The sequence below is a fragment of the Mytilus trossulus genome, chromosome 1 (genome assembly GCF_036588685.1).
Source record: "Mytilus trossulus isolate FHL-02 chromosome 1, PNRI_Mtr1.1.1.hap1, whole genome shotgun sequence".
NCBI lineage: Eukaryota > Metazoa > Mollusca > Bivalvia > Mytilida > Mytilidae > Mytilus > Mytilus trossulus.
The window spans coordinates 96,890,582-96,907,494 of NC_086373.1; the positions used below are offsets into that span (position 1 = coordinate 96,890,582).

Below are 16,913 nucleotides of genomic sequence, written 5' to 3' on the forward strand. Positions count from 1 at the left end.
AACACTGGTCAAGTTTTGCGATGTGATCGTGAATCCAATCTAACCTTGAATTTTCTGAAAAATCCGTTGTATTGCCAAAAGGCATTTCGAAAGTGTTAATCTTTGCTGCAAGTATTGAGTATTCTTGTATTTTTGTATTTAGAACTTCTCTGCTGTAGCTGCATACATCTACGAATTATTGACTTGAACCAGTGAGTTATAATGCCACACGAAAAATACATTGAGGTTGGTACACTCGGAATTTCGAATAGTATCTCTTTTCTCATCGTTGCTAAATTTAGAGGGAAATGGTAAGTCTGCTTTAATTCAATTGATATTCATTATTACTTTTTATCCGAACGTTTTCGTAGCCTAGGGTTATGATTTATTATCAAAATTGTCCGTGTGGAGAACGTGCAAACTTTGAAAAAAATCGAGTTTTGATTGTTTGTAGGGGAGGGGATCTTTGCCACTTAAATTCCAACTGATATTAATATCAAGTCCGTGGAACATTTAAAATATATAAGTTAACTTACATGCCACAGACACATAGAAGAACATAACAGTCTTTGTTTTATTACAAATCATAAATACTGTTTTACTACATTGACGTGATATACGAAAAATTAAAATAACGTACATAAAAATGTCTTTAAAAACACTAATACATCATCATATATTACTTTTTTTTCTTTTAATCAGTTTCACTGAAAAATGATCTGATAAATGTTTTAATAAACAAAATAACAGAGTTCTGTTTAAAACATTATGCAAGTAGAACTAATGTAAGGCAACAATTGTAAATAAATTATATAACGTTGAAATTGTGAGTCAAGTTGTTTGATATGATGCATATTGCGGGGAAAAAACACTCATCCAAGATACCGGGCTTATATTCGTGTACGCCTGCCGCGCTTTTTGTCTTCAACTGCGAAGGGCCTGGAACTGTAACACAGTAAACAAAAATTAAAACGTAATCACGAATAAGGATGTAATAGTGTTGTTCAAGTATCACACACATGGTTTATAACATCTGGTCCTTAATAAGTATACAATAGTATGTACCACTAGACGTTAAATAGTTGTCCTTACATATCAACAGATTACAACCAATATATAGATTAAATAAAACATTTATAAATTACAAAGGCATGCTTGGCATAATGATAGATACAATGAAACATAATGTGATTAACTTCCTAGTACTCCTAAAACGTCAAAATAAATAAGTAGTTTATACCAGCAATGGTTAATATTCTGGAACACCGGAAAAAGTGGGCAAGATTGTTTTGGGCGTTTCATTCTGAATTCTAAACACTCTAATTTCATTAGTAGGGCATGTGAACACACATAAATGAAATGATTTAGGTTGAAAACAATAACACTTCTTGTTGGTTTTCGGTTCACTACTACTACTGCGCTTATTTGGCGTTGCGTAGTTACGCAACCTAAGTTTATAAGTGCATGCATATTATACAATCAGTTCTAGTGAACCAGATAAAATACAAATACAAAATAATGGACATCAAGTTGTCAGTTGACTATCCATCAAATGAACGAACTGGTACATTTCTATTTTAGCTGTAATTTCTTTATACTAACGTAACTAAATAAAGTTACGAAATCATTTGAGCCAGCTCTTATCAATTCGGTTATTAAAATAAATAATGTAAAATAAAGCATACTAGATTATAAAAGTGTCTAATGATAAATGCAACATAAGTATCAATCACAGAGTCGATGATAGAGCCTTGGGTATATATTACAATTATGCACGAAACTTAGTACTCCAGCATTGGTTTATGCTGATAACAAACTTAAGTTCTACCAATCACGACAAGCTACGTTGCCAAAACTCTCAATGTAATAATTTGTATAAACATTCCAATTAAACATATACATGACGTCACAGACAAACATATGATAGGGTCTACAACTCGACTTCTCCAGTAGGATTTCGTACATAACATCAGCAGCATGCTGTGCACTGAAAGAGAAATAGTAAAACATAAATTGGTTAGGTTGTTCAAAATATATTAAGTCTTTCAATGGATAACTTTTTGTTTTCATTTTTTTATTGATTAAAAAGACATAATTTCGTATTCTTTATATAAACAGACAAGTTGTTTTGTATTAAAAGATACTGCGGCGATGGGTAGAATGACGTGCTTAAAAACTTAGTTGTTAGAAATTGGCAAATTCTTGAAAGGGACTACAAGAAACAGCTTAAAAATTGATGTACGGATACAAAAAATATTAGGTAGCAATACACAGTTAGGAAAAAAACTTAAAATTGACACTCATAATTTTTAAACACCCCCTTTCCCCTCCTGTCTAACAAAGAAGGCTTTATATGTGTGTTATGCATGTATATACTTGTAGAAAGAGAATCTTCCATAGATTTGATTTCTAATGGTCATAAGGGTGAAATATAATCCCTTTTGGGTGTAACCATGGCAACAATCTGCATTTCTTAGATACAAAATATAGCAAAAAAGGGGGGTGAACATGTCACAAAAGTCTCCAAAATTTGGTCTAAAGGAAAATTTCAATGAATTACAGTGATACCTTTCCTGAATCCATAGGTTTATATCTATCAAGTGGTCCAAAAAAAATCATATGTCTTCCTGCTCGTTTTTCCATAAAATTGAATTGAAAAGATCGAGCGCAAAATCTTTGTTGATAAACACTACAATAATTTATGGACCTATGAACGGTACGGATAGGAAAATACGGACTGTCAATCATTGAAATGGCCTATAAAACATGTTAAAATCAATCTAAATGTTCATATAAACCCACTAAGAAGGCTATATTATTCTTCAATTACCTAAAAATCAATTTTATTGTACAAAAACTTTCATATTTAAAAAATTCACAGGGGCCATAATGCGAAACTAAACTTCTAACTGTGTATTGCTACCTTAAGGATTAACATTTTTTTCCCCAATTCCACTTTAAATGGATTTCTGTTTTCTACTAGTTAAAACGAGCATTTTCGCCTGCTAGTTTTAAAAATCGGTTCAGAAATAAATATTTTATGAAGGTTAGCAGTTGACACTGAAATGCAACAAAAAAGTGATTTTATGAAACATGCCATGTCAAAGTGCATTTTCTCCTTTTTTAGTCAATTTTCTAAAACTATACCTTCTAAGCCTGTCTTTCCTTGTTTAAAAACCTAAATTAACCTTAACAGTAGACAACTTTTACAAGTTAAAGCTATTTTAAAGCTCTAGAATGTCAATTTTGTTGTGTATTACCATACCAAGGCCTTGGTTAAAATTTAGTCAATACTGAATTTATTTATAACAGCGGGGAAAAAATTGGGCTTAATTCATGCTAAATTGTGACTTTATACTTGCTAAAATAATAAATTTGATTTAGTCGCATGAAAAAATATAAAGCGTTTCCTTCTAAGGTTTCTACATAACGCGCAATCTTCTTTTCCAAGGGGTAGCCAATAAAGTATCAATTAATAACGGAACCAAGTCTATGTGTCAAAATGTCTATATTGGTTGCTAAGGACAATAAACAACAAAACTAACATACATTGTCATACTAAAGGTTGTTTCTTCCTTAGAATTGTATCTTTAACCTAAATATCAATAGTTTTGTGGTATGTTTGTCTGAAAAAAAGGAAATTATTTGCTGTGTCAAATGCCATAAGGTAGCAATACACAGTTAGGAAAAAAAACTTAAAATTGACACTCATAATTTTTAAACACCCCCTTTCCCCTCCTGTCTAACAAAGAAGGCTTTATATGTGTGTTATGCATGTATATACTTGTAGAAAGAGAATCTTCCATAGATTTGATTTCTAATGGTCATAAGGGTGAAATATAATCCCTTTTGGGTGTAACCATGGCAACAATCTGCATTTCTTAGATACAAAATATAGCAAAAAAGGGGGGTGAACATGTCACAAAAGTCTCCAAAATTTGGTCTAAAGGAAAATTTCAATTAATTACAGTGATACCTTTCCTGAATCCATAGGTTTATATCTATCAAGTGGTCCAAAAAAAATCATATGTCTTCCTGCTCGTTTTTCCATAAAATTGAATTGAAAAGATCGAGCGCAAAATCTTTGTTGATAAACACTACAATAATTTATGGACCTATGAACGGTACGGATAGGAAAATACGGACTGTCAATCATTGAAATGGCCTATAAAACATGTTAAAATCAATCTAAATGTTCATATAAACCCACTAAGAAGGCTATATTATTCTTCAATTACCTAAAAATCAATTTTATTGTACAAAAACTTTCATATTTAAAAAATTCACGCCATAATGCGGAACTAAACTTCTAACTGTGTATTGCTACCTTAACCCTTTATAGATTGCTGTTCGGTGTGCGCCAAAGCTCCGTGTTGAAGGCCGTACATTGACTTATAATGGTTTACTTTTATAAATTGATACTTGGATGGAGAGTTGTCTCATTGGCACACATGTCACATCTTTCTGTATCTATTAAATCGGTTGAAAAATCAATAAATCACAGGAATGATTGGAGTCACCTCAATAGATGTTGAAAATAGAGGCTCTTAAAAGCCTGTGTCGCCCACCTGTGTAATTTACTGATGATTTGGATAAAACATGATTAATAGTATTAAATATTTAGAGATTATCGTTGATCATTTCAACGAGATTGATTTTTTCGCTTGAACCGGTACGCAATCGAGTTTTAAAAAGATGACCAATGAAAATCTGTTTATCGTTATTTTACCTATGACGACGTTGTCAATTTCATGTCAATTTCATTAGCAACGCCACGTGCCTCCTTAGGTTCTAGCGATGATTTTCCATCTCAAGCGAGTATGAAAAATTATCACATAAAAAGATCAAAGTAAAAAATGCACAAAATAGCGATACTAGACATTATTAGATACTATAATGATATCTAAGAGAATAAAAAAAAAAACTCAGGGGCAGCAACCCAACAACGAGTTGTCTGATTCGTCTGATTATTGCAGGGCAGATAAATCTAAATCTGATGAACATTTTTGCCATGTCGGCCATGTTGGTCGGAAGGCAGGGTCATCGGGAATATTTTCAAAACTAGATACCCTTATGATGAGTATGGCAAAGTTTGGTTGAATTTGTCTAAGTATTTTGGGAGAAGATTTTTGTATAAGATTACAAAAATTTACGAAAAATTGTTAAAAATTGACTTTTAGGTCAGGTGAGTTAACAAAAAAAAAAGAAATACTTATGAGCAACATCAACAAACGATAAACTGTTTATTAATATCACATATTTTAGTACTGATGGTAGTAAGATGTTTGGAGTATAACCTTCTTTTGAAGAAAAAAAACAACATCATCAAAACTCTCCATTTATTTACTTTTAGCCATAACTTAAGTTTCATTTTTCATCTTTTCATTCATTTCAGTCTTATCAATGATGTAATCAGTATTATACCTCTGTAATATGGATTTAATAATTTGTTCTTCAAGGGAAAATAGCTTACAAATAATTAAGACAGATATTGAAAATATTATCAAAGAGAGGTTCCTTTTGTAAGGAGTCTTAGCTATTCAACAAATGGTTCCTGTTTTAAGGATTCTTAGCTATTCAACTAATGGTTCCTTTTATAAGGAGTCTTAGCTATTCAACTAATGTTTCTTTTTATAAGGATTAAGGAGTCTAAGCTTTTCAACTAATGGTTCCTTTTGTAAGTAGTCTTAGCTATTCAACCAATGGTTCCTTTTATAAGGAATCTTAGCTATTCAACTAGTGGTTCCTGTTGTAAGGAGTCTTATCTATTCAACCAATGGTTCCTTTTATAAGGAGTTTTAGCTATTCAAACAATGGTTCCTTTTGTAAGGAGTCTTAGCTATTCAATCAATAGTTACTTTTGTAAGGAGTCATAGCTATTCAACCAATAGTTACTTTTGTAAGGAGTCATAGCTATTCAATCAATAGTTACTTTTGTAAGGAGTCATAGCTATTCAATCAATAGTTACTTTTGTAAGGAGTCATAGCTATTCAACCAATAGTTACTTTTGTAAGGAGTCATAGCTATTCAACCAATAGTTACTTTTGTAAGGAGTCATAGCTATTCAATCAATAGTGCCTTTTGTAAAAGGTCATAGCTATTCAACCAATGGTTCCTTTTGTTAAGAGTCATAGCTATTCAACCAATGGTTCCTTTTGTAAGGAGTCATAGCTATTCAACCAATGGTTCCTTTTGTTAGGAGTCTTAACTATTCAATCAATAGTTCCGTTTGTAAAGATTCTTAGCTATCCAACCAATGGTTCCTTTTGTTAGTAGTCTTAGCTATTCTACCAAAGGTTCCTTTTTTTATGGAGTCTTAACTATTCAACCAATGGTTCCTATTATAAGAGGTAAGTTGTGAAATCTTAATCAATATATATATTTATCTTAACACGGCTTTCGTCTAGGTTGGCAACAAAAAAAATTGAGCTAGTTCATTTAGAAAGAATGTATTTTCTAGAATTGCGAGGTTCAAATATGTATGTGGTGCCATAGCACATTTATAATTGAATGATAATAAAATCATTTTAGCACCGTGGACACAATAAGTTTTCACAATATTTTAGAGCATTTAATATTAAATAATAAGCTTTAATCCCCTTTAAAAATAAAAATAAAATGTGTCACTATTGAAAATAAATCAAGAAATTTGATAGAATCTAATTAGACTTGTGTTATATAATACATTGTAACATCTGGAGGAAAATCTATATAATTCTTGGAACTGAAAGCCAAAAGTTTCCTATAGAAACATCATTTTATAAACTGTATCATATCAACCATAATGTGCAGCACATATTTACTTCTTGTAGTCTTGTTTTCTTTTCTGATATTCGGAATAAGTGGTCAACAGAAAAAGAATGCTGCAATGTCAGAAGAAAAACTTGGTCGGACAAAACGAGAGAAGAGTAGTTTCAATTTCTATAAAACTATTGAACTTATCACGAACTCTCAGAAAGAAGTGTATCGTCACTTTCAAGCCCAAATTGAAAGACAAAATGAAAGGATAGAAAGACTGACAATTGGAAAAGAAAACTCGGACCAGAAATATAATAACCTGGTCAAAGATATCGTTTCATTCAAACGCACTGAGAAGTCTAAAAACATAGGATTTTCAGCTGCAGTTAGGACCCATGTAATACTAAAAGCTGGTGAAATAGTTAAATTCAATACAATCAAATCAAATGAAGGAAAAGCATACAATCCTGCTACTGGCATATTTGAGGTACCAATTAGTGGGACTTATATGTTCACATGTACTATTTTAACCAAAGCTGGCTCTGTTTTGGAAATTTGCTTAAAAGTTAACCACCAGGATTATAACATGTGTGTGTATTCTATAGCTGTGAATGGTCATAACAGTGCTACAAACTCTATTGTCTTAAGACTAAAGAAAGGAGATCATGTTATGATGACTAAATTCAGAAATAATGGAAGAAAGCCATTCTATGTACATGGTAACAGTAGTTGGAGCACTTTCTCTGGATTTTTAATTCATACATAAGTAAATGAACCAATAAAGATTAAAGAAAGCACTAGTGTGGGTTTTTTTTAATTTTTGTAAAAAATTCCACACAAAATATTTTCTGAAAAATACCAGAAAAATTTGAATGTTTTCTCACAACAGATTTCTTAATGCCTGATAAACTTGGACATCTTAGTAAGTTAAAGTGCTGATTTTTAACAAAAGTAAAATGTTACCGTCTCCAATCAAACAAGACTTTATAATGGGTATATCCTGCTGTCTTGTCTATCCTTAATTGATATTTAGGAAGAGAAAATCAAGTCTCCTGCCTGATCAATGTTATTTCCTACTTTCTTGTTTAACTTTAATTGTAATTTAACTCGACCAAGTCAGGTCATATGTTTTACTTGTTACAATGATATTTTGACTTGTAATGGGCATTTTTCTACTTCCATATAAAAATCGGGATTTGTGTTATGATTTCAAAAGAGACAACTATCCAACAGAGTTTAAATGACGAAATAAAAGCATTCATGAGTCAATGTACTGCCTTCAACAAAAATATCAAAAAATTGCAGTCGTTTAAAAGTCAGTTACAAATGGCTTCACTCAAAATTGATACACAGTTAAAAGAAGAGTGCACAGGCTGAAGTGTCTGACATTCTTTACTAACCATTGATGTTCTGTTGATAGTCCTATATATAAAGATTTACTGCAAACTATCACATCAATTTAACATGATCCTAGAAAAATGAAGTAAAAATCAGATCAACCAAACTAGAAATACATGTTCACCTTACAATAGTTCTAAACACCAAATATGCTTTAATATAGTTGGACATGGAAGATACAAACTAAACTAGGAAAACTTAACATTGATCAATAAACCATGAAAATGAGGACAATGACAGATGAACGCTGCAAGACATACATGTACACCTAACAATCATTACATGTTTTAAATAAAATTGATCTTTTGAACACAGTTTCTAAGAAACAAACTAAACCAGGAAAACTTAGGTTTGACAAATGAACCACGAAATGAGGTCATGATGGCCAGATGATAATTGCCAGACAGAAATATACACCAAATACTGTTGACTTATTGCTAATAGTATTAGAAAAAAAACCAGAACAAAAAACAAAACAAAACATTGAGCAATAAACAATAACTTAAGGCCTGTGTCGCTCACCTTGGTCTATGTGCATATTAAACAAAGAACACAGATAGACTCATAACAAAATTGTGTTTTGGTGATGGTGGTGTGTTTGTGTCCAGCTTGGCCCAGTAGTTACACTGGAAAATATTTTGTAAAAATTTACCAAAAAATACTATAAAGGACAATAACTCCTTAAGGGGTCAACTGACCTTTTAGTCATGTTGATTTATTTTTAGAGCTTACTTTGGTTGTTCAAATGTACGAGTCGGGCGAGTCGGACATAGCATTTCCACACATTATTGCTGTTCACATTTGATCTCTATCTATAATAATATTCAAGGTAATAACCAAAAACGACAAAATTTCCATAAAAATTACCAATTCAGGGGCAGCAACCTAACAACGGGTTGTCTGATTCATCAGGGCAGATACATCAGGGCAGATACATCCTGAACTGATAAACAATTTTACCCTATCAGATTTGCTCTAATTGCTTTGGTTTCAGAGATACAACATTTTACCTCTATGTTCTATTTTTAGCCATGGCGGAAATCTTAGTTGGTTGGCCGGGTCATCGAAAATACTTTTTTAAACTAGATACCCCAATGATGAATGTGGCTTAGTTTAGTTAAATTTGGCCCAGTAGTTTCAGAAGAGAAGATTTTTGTAAAAAATAACGACGACGGACGACGGAATTGTAAAATGTGTGCCCTTTTGGTGAGTTTTTGTTAGACCTGCATCAAATCGAATGATAAAAGACAAACAAAATCAGAAACAAACATCTAAAAAAATGATAGAGTACTTTGAGGGATACATGAAGTTTGGCGAAGCCATAAGAATGAAAAGATTGCCGCAACAAAACCAATGGCAGGTTTCATTAACGTTGCATATATCTACGTCAATTGGTCTCTGCATGAGAGTTGTATCACTGGCAATCATACTGAATTTTATATCAAAAGTGCATTACCTTGTTTATCAGACAACATTGTAATAATTTTCTGTCTTTGGCCATTGTTCACAAAATGGAGTTCTAGGGCATTGTCTATAGAAACGTCAACGAAATAGTTTTGTAATCCCATGTATTTTTCTGCTGATGTCTGAAACAAAATCAAGCCTAAAGCATTAACGATTTAAAATTAAAACATCAAAGAATATTTTATTTTTGTTATATCATGTACATCTTCACCGATGTCTGAATAATTCGAATGAAATTGATGTATCATATTTGAAAGGTTATTTTTCCAGAAGCCTACAAACATTATCCAAATCGGTCCACAACATCAAATCTTATACATTATATATAGGGTTTACGTTCAAGGTCCTTCAAGTCGCATGGTCTAAATGTGCCAAAATAGAACCTTATACTTCGTACTAATAGTTATACATGTTTCAAAGTCCCGATCATCTAATATTGGTACGGGTACTTGTTTTCGATTCACTTACCATTACAGCGTTTCACAGGATGAAGAGCATACAAAATTTTGTAAACGGTAATCTTATAACGATTTAAAGTATTTCCTTGGGAACTAGACGCCGAATAGAGTTTAGATACAGCACTTAGGAACTACCTTAATCGAGGGATTAAAGCCTTTGACAATTTAATAACTTTCACGAACGGTTAAACTGTTATCACTTTAAAAATATATATAATTGTCGTTATAAGCAAATGTAGTGATCGTGTTAATACATAGATGACATACACATCGAGGAGATCGTTTTTCCGAACACTAACCATTGGTTTCTGACAAAACAACACTAACAACTTGTCAGTTTTTGACATTAGTCTAGTCCTAGCATAAAAGACATGTTCTTTCGGTATGAACTGTTCAGTTAAATAAAAATAACTGGTATCGAGGAAAGATGTAAATTGGACGTATATGTGCCGAGTTTATGAAAATTCAAAAAGAACTCTTTATTCAGTGCTCAACCAATTGCAAATTCAGATACCTACCTCAGTTACAAACCAAGCTCTTCGGAACTTCTTTCTATTTTTCGTCACTGCATAAAGAGCAATTATATGATATATGAGAATGATACAGAGGACAATAGCGTTAGCTATGTTAATGGCTTTATTCTCACAGTAACATGCTATCTACAAATAGAATAAGTAACATGAAATAATTTGTTGACACGTAGGAATCTAGTTGGTCGATTTCATTCGGTTCTTTTATTTTCAAAGCAGCAATTTATTTTTGGACATTGTATAGATTTTTTCTGCAATGTTCATGATGTTGCTGTATAAAACAATATTAGAAGTACAACGGCCAATATTAGATTGTAAGAAGACATTAGTTTTCTCGTTTGAATTGTTTTACATTGTCATTTCGGGGACGTTTATAGCCAACTACTAGTATGCGGTATGGGCTTTGCTCATTGTTGAAGGCCGTCTGGTGAACCATAGTTGTTAATTTATGTGTCATTTGGTCACTTGTCTCATTGGCAAACATACCACATCTTCTTTTTTCATAAGTTTTGTTATCTGTAATAGAGTTATTTGAGCTAATTTCTATTACAACAATCCTTGTTTTTTGTTACAGTGTTATTGTATCTATCTTGACAGTTGTTTATTTGGAGCTTGTCATATCAAATAGAAACATAACTTTAATAGCTAAATATTCTTTTTTTACTTCAAGCTGTCTTTTGGAACACAGTGTTTGTGTGTTATTCGATTGCCATTTTATCGATGCATTCCCCATATCAGTCATTGTTACAATATAATTACAGCCGATTGCTCTGAGTGTGTTGGTGAAGGTTATATCTTTGGTTAGCTTGCTTTTTAGCTAAACCATGAAGTCATAATTAGGTTAGGAAAACAACCCTTCTTAAAGAGAAGACTAGTTCGGCAGATAACCAATCCATTTGTCTGTAGAACTAGGCTACTTCGAAAAGAGGGTAGTATACTGTACCTTACCTAATAATTACTTCACCACAGTCATATAGCAAGCAACCTAACCAAAGATAATATGTTTTCATACACACTCAATACAATCAGCTGTAACACAAAAAGTGTCGGTTAGTTGACATAAATACTGCTTTTAAAAATGAAAAAAAAGATCAATTCTAAGAAGTACTGACAAACTTTTATATAATTCATAAATTTTAAATGTTAAGCACGGTAGTAAAAGTTCATCTAATCTTGCACACATGAAAACGTAAACCAGCAGACGTTGTCCACAAGGTAAAAAAAACCCAGGTAACTATAAAATTTTACACTCGGGTTACAATAAATTGAATAATGCAGAAATGATTTGGGTATAATTTGGGGTTTTAATACTGATATTGAAATGATACCTTAATGTACCTATACCATATGACAACAATATGTTTTACTAAATTGAAAACAAAATTGTTGCCGCTGTAGTAAGTATTTTAAAAAACGACTCGCATACAACACCAATAAATAGCAGATTTAATGATCAATTTTACAAAGTGCCATGCTATGTCGGTAATAATTCAATACTCATGGGTATTGCAACAATAATGAAAATTACTATTAGAACCATCTTAAATCGTTTATATTTCTATACCCACGTGTATTGCAAAAATGAAAACTACCACAATGAACAATCTTAAGTCTTTTATAATAATATTCGTACGGGTATGGCACCGACAATGAAGACTGCCATAAAATACCATCTTGTATCGTTTATAATACTATACTCACGGGTATTGCAACAACAATGAAAGCAATAAACAAAGTTCTTTCTTAAATCGATAATTATAGTTCAATTCTCACGGGTATGACAGCAACAGTGAAACAGTGAAAACTACCTCAAAGTACCATCTTAAATCGTATAGTATACTATACCTACGGGTATGGCAGTAAAAATGAAAACTACCACAAAATACCATCTTATATCGTTTATAATACTGTACTCGCAGGTATTGCAGCAACAATGAAAGCTACAACAAAGTTCCTTCGTATATCGGTTATAATAATATACTCACGGGTACACTCATGAGTATTGCTGGAACAATGGAGGCTACCAAAAAGTACCTTCTTAACTCGTTTGTAAAACTACACGGATACTGCATTAACAATGAAGAATATATATACAAACTACCACAAAGTACCGTTGTATAGAAGATGTAGGTCAATAATCACGGGCATTGCAGCTTCAATAGATGCTACCACAAAATACCATCTTAAATCGTTAAAATTTAATACTCACGGGTATAGCAGCAACAATGAAAACTACCACAAAGTACCACGTTAACAAGGCAACTACATCACCAATATAGTTATATGCGCCACCAGTGGGGAATATTCTGTATAATGTTAGGTCTTTATCTTTATTTGTAGACTTCAGGAAATCAGCGTGCGTTATCAAAACATTGTGAGTTATATACGGTCTACAAATCAAATGTTTATATATATTATATTTTATTTAGAAAACTACCCCTTTACATCGGGGGCACCAGTCATCAGGGTAGAAGTGATGGTGCGTTTATACTATATTATTTACAATTATACACATTATAGTTAATGGTTTCATTATAAAATGTCTTTGAAACAATAACATACATGGTACATTAATGAGACAAAAATAGAGATTTCTAAAATACGTAAAAAAAAAAGACAATTTATAGAATGTTAAAATATACATGTAATTTAAAACACTCATAGACAAATATGACCATGCAGCATGTATAAAGCATCAATATATAAAAGTACATACGAGTAAGTAACTCAAAGGTTATTTTGGTTCAACCATAGTTTGACGTAATCTAAATAATTCTAAGAGATATATTTAGAATTACAACAAATTTAAGGATTGTCTATTCTTAATGTACAACACAGCAGATTCATTGTCAAGACAATACCAGGTCTTCAAATATGATCTTAGTATTCACATATTTGATCTAAATTAATGCTGTTATTGTATTAAAATTGTGACGAAGAGACATTTTTAATATATGTTTCCCTTCTTGATCGATGTAATAATTAGATGTGTTTTTTTCGAATATGTAAATATGTTTGTGTAGTGTTTCTGATGTTTAACGAAAGATTTAGATGATAAAATCTTTATATATGAAGGAATAATTAATTAACCAACGTACGTTGTTTCTTAATGACAATACATACCTTCACTTCCAAATGAATTTTGGTTTTGATTGAGAATGTCTTAAAATATTTTTTTTTACGAATTTCAAAATTGTAGTTTTTAACTAACCTTGACCTGTTTTACTAAAAAATGTCCTTGTTTTAGATTAATGAACATACTGGGAGGGGGTACATTTCAGGTTTCCGCAGAGTATGTTTAAGAAGTAAAGAAGACACCTTATAGGAAATGTTTCTGCTCACTAAGTGCAGGACACGTTTTGTTATTTTAGAACAATAGCAGAAACCAAAAGACTGGAATAATAGGATGGTTCCGAATTTGACAAATTTCAGATTAAAAGTTCTCATGTATATTTACACCGGGTTCTTGAGCCCTTAGTTGTTAAATCTGAGACTGCTATAACACATAGTAGTCTCAAGTTAAATCCAAATAGTTGTTTCGGCCTTATCATAGAAATCAACAACGTTTAAACGCGGACCGCGAAGAGGACCCCAAAATAAATTGATGCAGAAATTAATATCCACGTTACTGCTTGCTAAAAATGAAAAGAAGGGTAAAAACAGTAGACTTTATTTGTACAAGCAGAAAAAATAGTTGTGTACCTTTTATTTATCCAGTAGATGGCTAATTGCCATATAAGACCAACAACAGTATCTCGACTTATTGAATATATGACTCTGATGATGGCTAGGTTCATGATTTTTAAAGGAAGGGCGTAAATGCAGAACCGAATATAGACCGCAATTTGGAACGAAGCGGGAAAAAGAGGAAATAGAAATCAAATTAAAGAGTCGGTATACGCCCTCTACGTCCCCCATCCTGAATCCCACTGCTGTTTGACGAATCCTGTTATATGTGTGGCGCGTTTTGTATTACTTATTGTTCTAAATGTAATTAAGGAATCGTTACAGTTTTTTTTTTTAAATTTACTTTTACCTACACAGGTTTTAATTCTGTAAAGTTTCTAACACCATTATTGAAATTTTCCATACTGATATCATCCTTACTCACCCCTCTCTAATGTTGTCCAAGTGTCCCCTTTTCTTTATTTCCAGTCGGTGTCTAGGCCTTTCTTCGTGTTCAATTTCAAACTCAATCATTATGATACGACTTCATTATTTCTCCTACAATCACAAACAACACTTTTATAAAGATTGAATGGTGGTTTTGTATATATCAATTATTCTGGTATCACCTAAGTTGGTCATATAGTAAGTTGGCAATATAATTAATTTTGTACTAGCAGAATTAAAATATTTTAGTGAGAGTTGTATCCGTTTAGGGTCATATTGCGCACAAAGTTTTCAATCATGGATGATAGCCCATAATAAAGATTGAATACCGGTATACATAAATGTAAAGTTATAAATACATACACAACTTTTATAATATCAAAGTAAAAATACAAACTTTAATGTGTTCTTGGAAAAAGTAATGACACGGGAATTAAACTTGATTGATCTTCATTAATTTTTCAACACTGTTAATTTTTATATAAGAGTTTTAAAGAATACATAAATGCCAGCCAAAATTTAAAAAAAAACCCACAGACAACTGGAGGTAATTCAATGGCGGATCCAGAACTGTTTATATGAGGGGACCCACTGACTGCCTAAGAGGGGGCCCAATCAAGTCATTATTCAGTGATTCCCTGTATAATCAACCAGATTTTTCTAATAAAAGGGAGGGGTGGGCCCGATAAATCCGCCACTTGTAAGTATACGGTATCCAACAATAGACAGATGCCAATACGATATTATCAAGCTTTATATCTACTAAAGTCTAAAACTTTGTGAATGAAAAGAGACTATCACAGATCAACCATCATTTACAAATTCTCAAAATGGCAACAAAGGGTTTTGAAGAAAAAAAACGTGTGAAGAAATTCCAGACTATAGGAACATGTGGTGGGATTAAACCATTTTTGAAGACTTTTTAATTTTGATCGACGGTCTTACAAAAGGCGCATTAAAGAGCATATACTTATAGCTATTAAAGAAAAGAAATGTCCCCTACAGAAACAGTATAATAGATAATAAATACACAATTACATATCTTACTGATTACGGTAATCATGGATTGCCATGTACGTCCAGTGGCAGATGTTTCATGTATATTCAGGACGAGCTAAAATTAAAATCTATCAAAAGTTTACCAGGATTTATGTGACTTTACCTGTAGGCATAACTATCGTTACAGTTTTATTAATTGGACCGTTTAAGATCCTTACGATAGACAAGGTGTTTTTCTTTCAAATAATATATAATAATCAAGCTGCGTGTTCGGTAGGGAGATTAAATTAAAAAAAAAGCTGTGGCTTTGTCGCCGATTTGCCAGTCAACCCTCAAGTTTCGAACATATTATTTAACTTGCAAACGCAATCTGCGACATCTTTCAATTCTGTACTTTTTCATTTTTTAAGCCGTTTTCTCTATTCTTTAAACTATTTCTCTATTATTCTTTATCATTAATATTTTAACTGTACGTAATTCGACGTGTTGAAATAACCTTTTTAAGTTTAATCGAATCATTTTACTTGTTTAAAGCAAATGTGATGCTGAAACATGAAATGTTTACATAGTAAACGTGACATAGGATTTATAACTAGTTCACATGACATAAATTTACAAGGTTATAATCAGTTTTATTTTATATCGAAACTGAAATTGTTTTCTATAACGTGACATACATAAATTATTCAATAGTGAATAGACAGAAATGTAAGAATAAAGGATTTAATATCTTTGCACTCCTTATCCAGTTACAAAAGATAAAATAACAAAGGTTTCGTATATCAAAATGTAAAGACGTTATTTTAAGGCACAAGAAAATAATTGTGTATCCCTAGAACACCCGAAGACACTTAAACAGCATGCATATGTGCTGCTACTTTTCTCAGTTTAGTATTAAGTAAAAATTAAAGCCAGTCATTCCAATCATACATCCTCTTTAGAACGGGCACCTGCCGAGCAATATAAACTGGACGACAAAAGAGATACAATGGTATGATAATAATTTAAGAAATCAATAGGAAAAACTTAAATAACTTACCTGGTATTGATTTTATATTCCGTAGTCCCTACGTGGCTTTAGTATGCTGGACAACCTAGGCATGTCTGTATCTACTGGGTTATAATCTAAGTACATGTACTTACTGTATTTACAAAATAAAAGTTTACATTTCCGGGTGAATACCTATGGGCTCTGACATGTCGACTCGTCCAGCCGTCTTAATAGGTTTAAAT

The 16,913-nt window shown here is 32.1% G+C and overlaps 2 protein-coding genes across 4 annotated transcripts; one reads left to right on the forward strand and one right to left on the reverse strand.

Annotated features, from left to right (window-relative positions):
* Positions 1 to 592: 592 nt before the first annotated feature.
* Positions 593 to 16,913, reverse strand: LOC134692102 (uncharacterized). 3 transcript variants are annotated; one of them, XM_063552534.1, is made up of 6 exons: positions 16,824 to 16,913; positions 14,680 to 14,792; positions 12,778 to 12,958; positions 10,557 to 10,697; positions 9,573 to 9,702; positions 593 to 1,966 (listed from the first exon to the last, which is right to left on the reverse strand). In XM_063552534.1, the coding sequence occupies exons 2-6, from the start codon at positions 14,766 to 14,768 to the stop codon at positions 1,821 to 1,823; spliced, it is 687 nt and encodes a 228-aa protein (XP_063408604.1). In that variant the 5' UTR covers positions 14,769 to 14,792; positions 16,824 to 16,913; the 3' UTR covers positions 593 to 1,820. The 3 variants fall into 3 exon arrangements, with proteins under 3 accessions (XP_063408604.1, XP_063408596.1, XP_063408587.1); XM_063552526.1 differs by lacking the exon at positions 16,824 to 16,913 and adding an exon at positions 15,729 to 15,814; XM_063552517.1 differs by having other exon boundaries at positions 594 to 1,966; positions 16,720 to 16,881.
* Positions 6,705 to 7,518, forward strand: LOC134692100 (heavy metal-binding protein HIP-like). Its single transcript, XM_063552502.1, has one exon. It carries the CDS (start codon positions 6,765 to 6,767, stop codon positions 7,482 to 7,484), a length of 720 nt encoding a protein of 239 aa, XP_063408572.1. The 5' UTR covers positions 6,705 to 6,764; the 3' UTR covers positions 7,485 to 7,518.

Coding starts and splice junctions, on each gene's coding strand:
- LOC134692100 (XM_063552502.1), top strand. CDS start 6,765: ATGTGCAGCACATATTTACTTCTTGTAGTCTTGTTTTCTTTTCTGATA.
- LOC134692102 (XM_063552534.1), bottom strand. CDS start 14,768: ATGATTGAGTTTGAAATTGAACACGAAGAAAGGCCTAGACACCGACTG. Junction 12,959..14,679: donor TTGGACAACATTAGAGAGGG/GTGAGTAAGGAT, acceptor TTTGATTTGTAG/ACCGTATATAACTCACAATG. Junction 10,698..12,777: donor TCATTGTTGCTGCTATACCC/GTGAGTATTAAA, acceptor TTCTATTTGTAG/ATAGCATGTTACTGTGAGAA.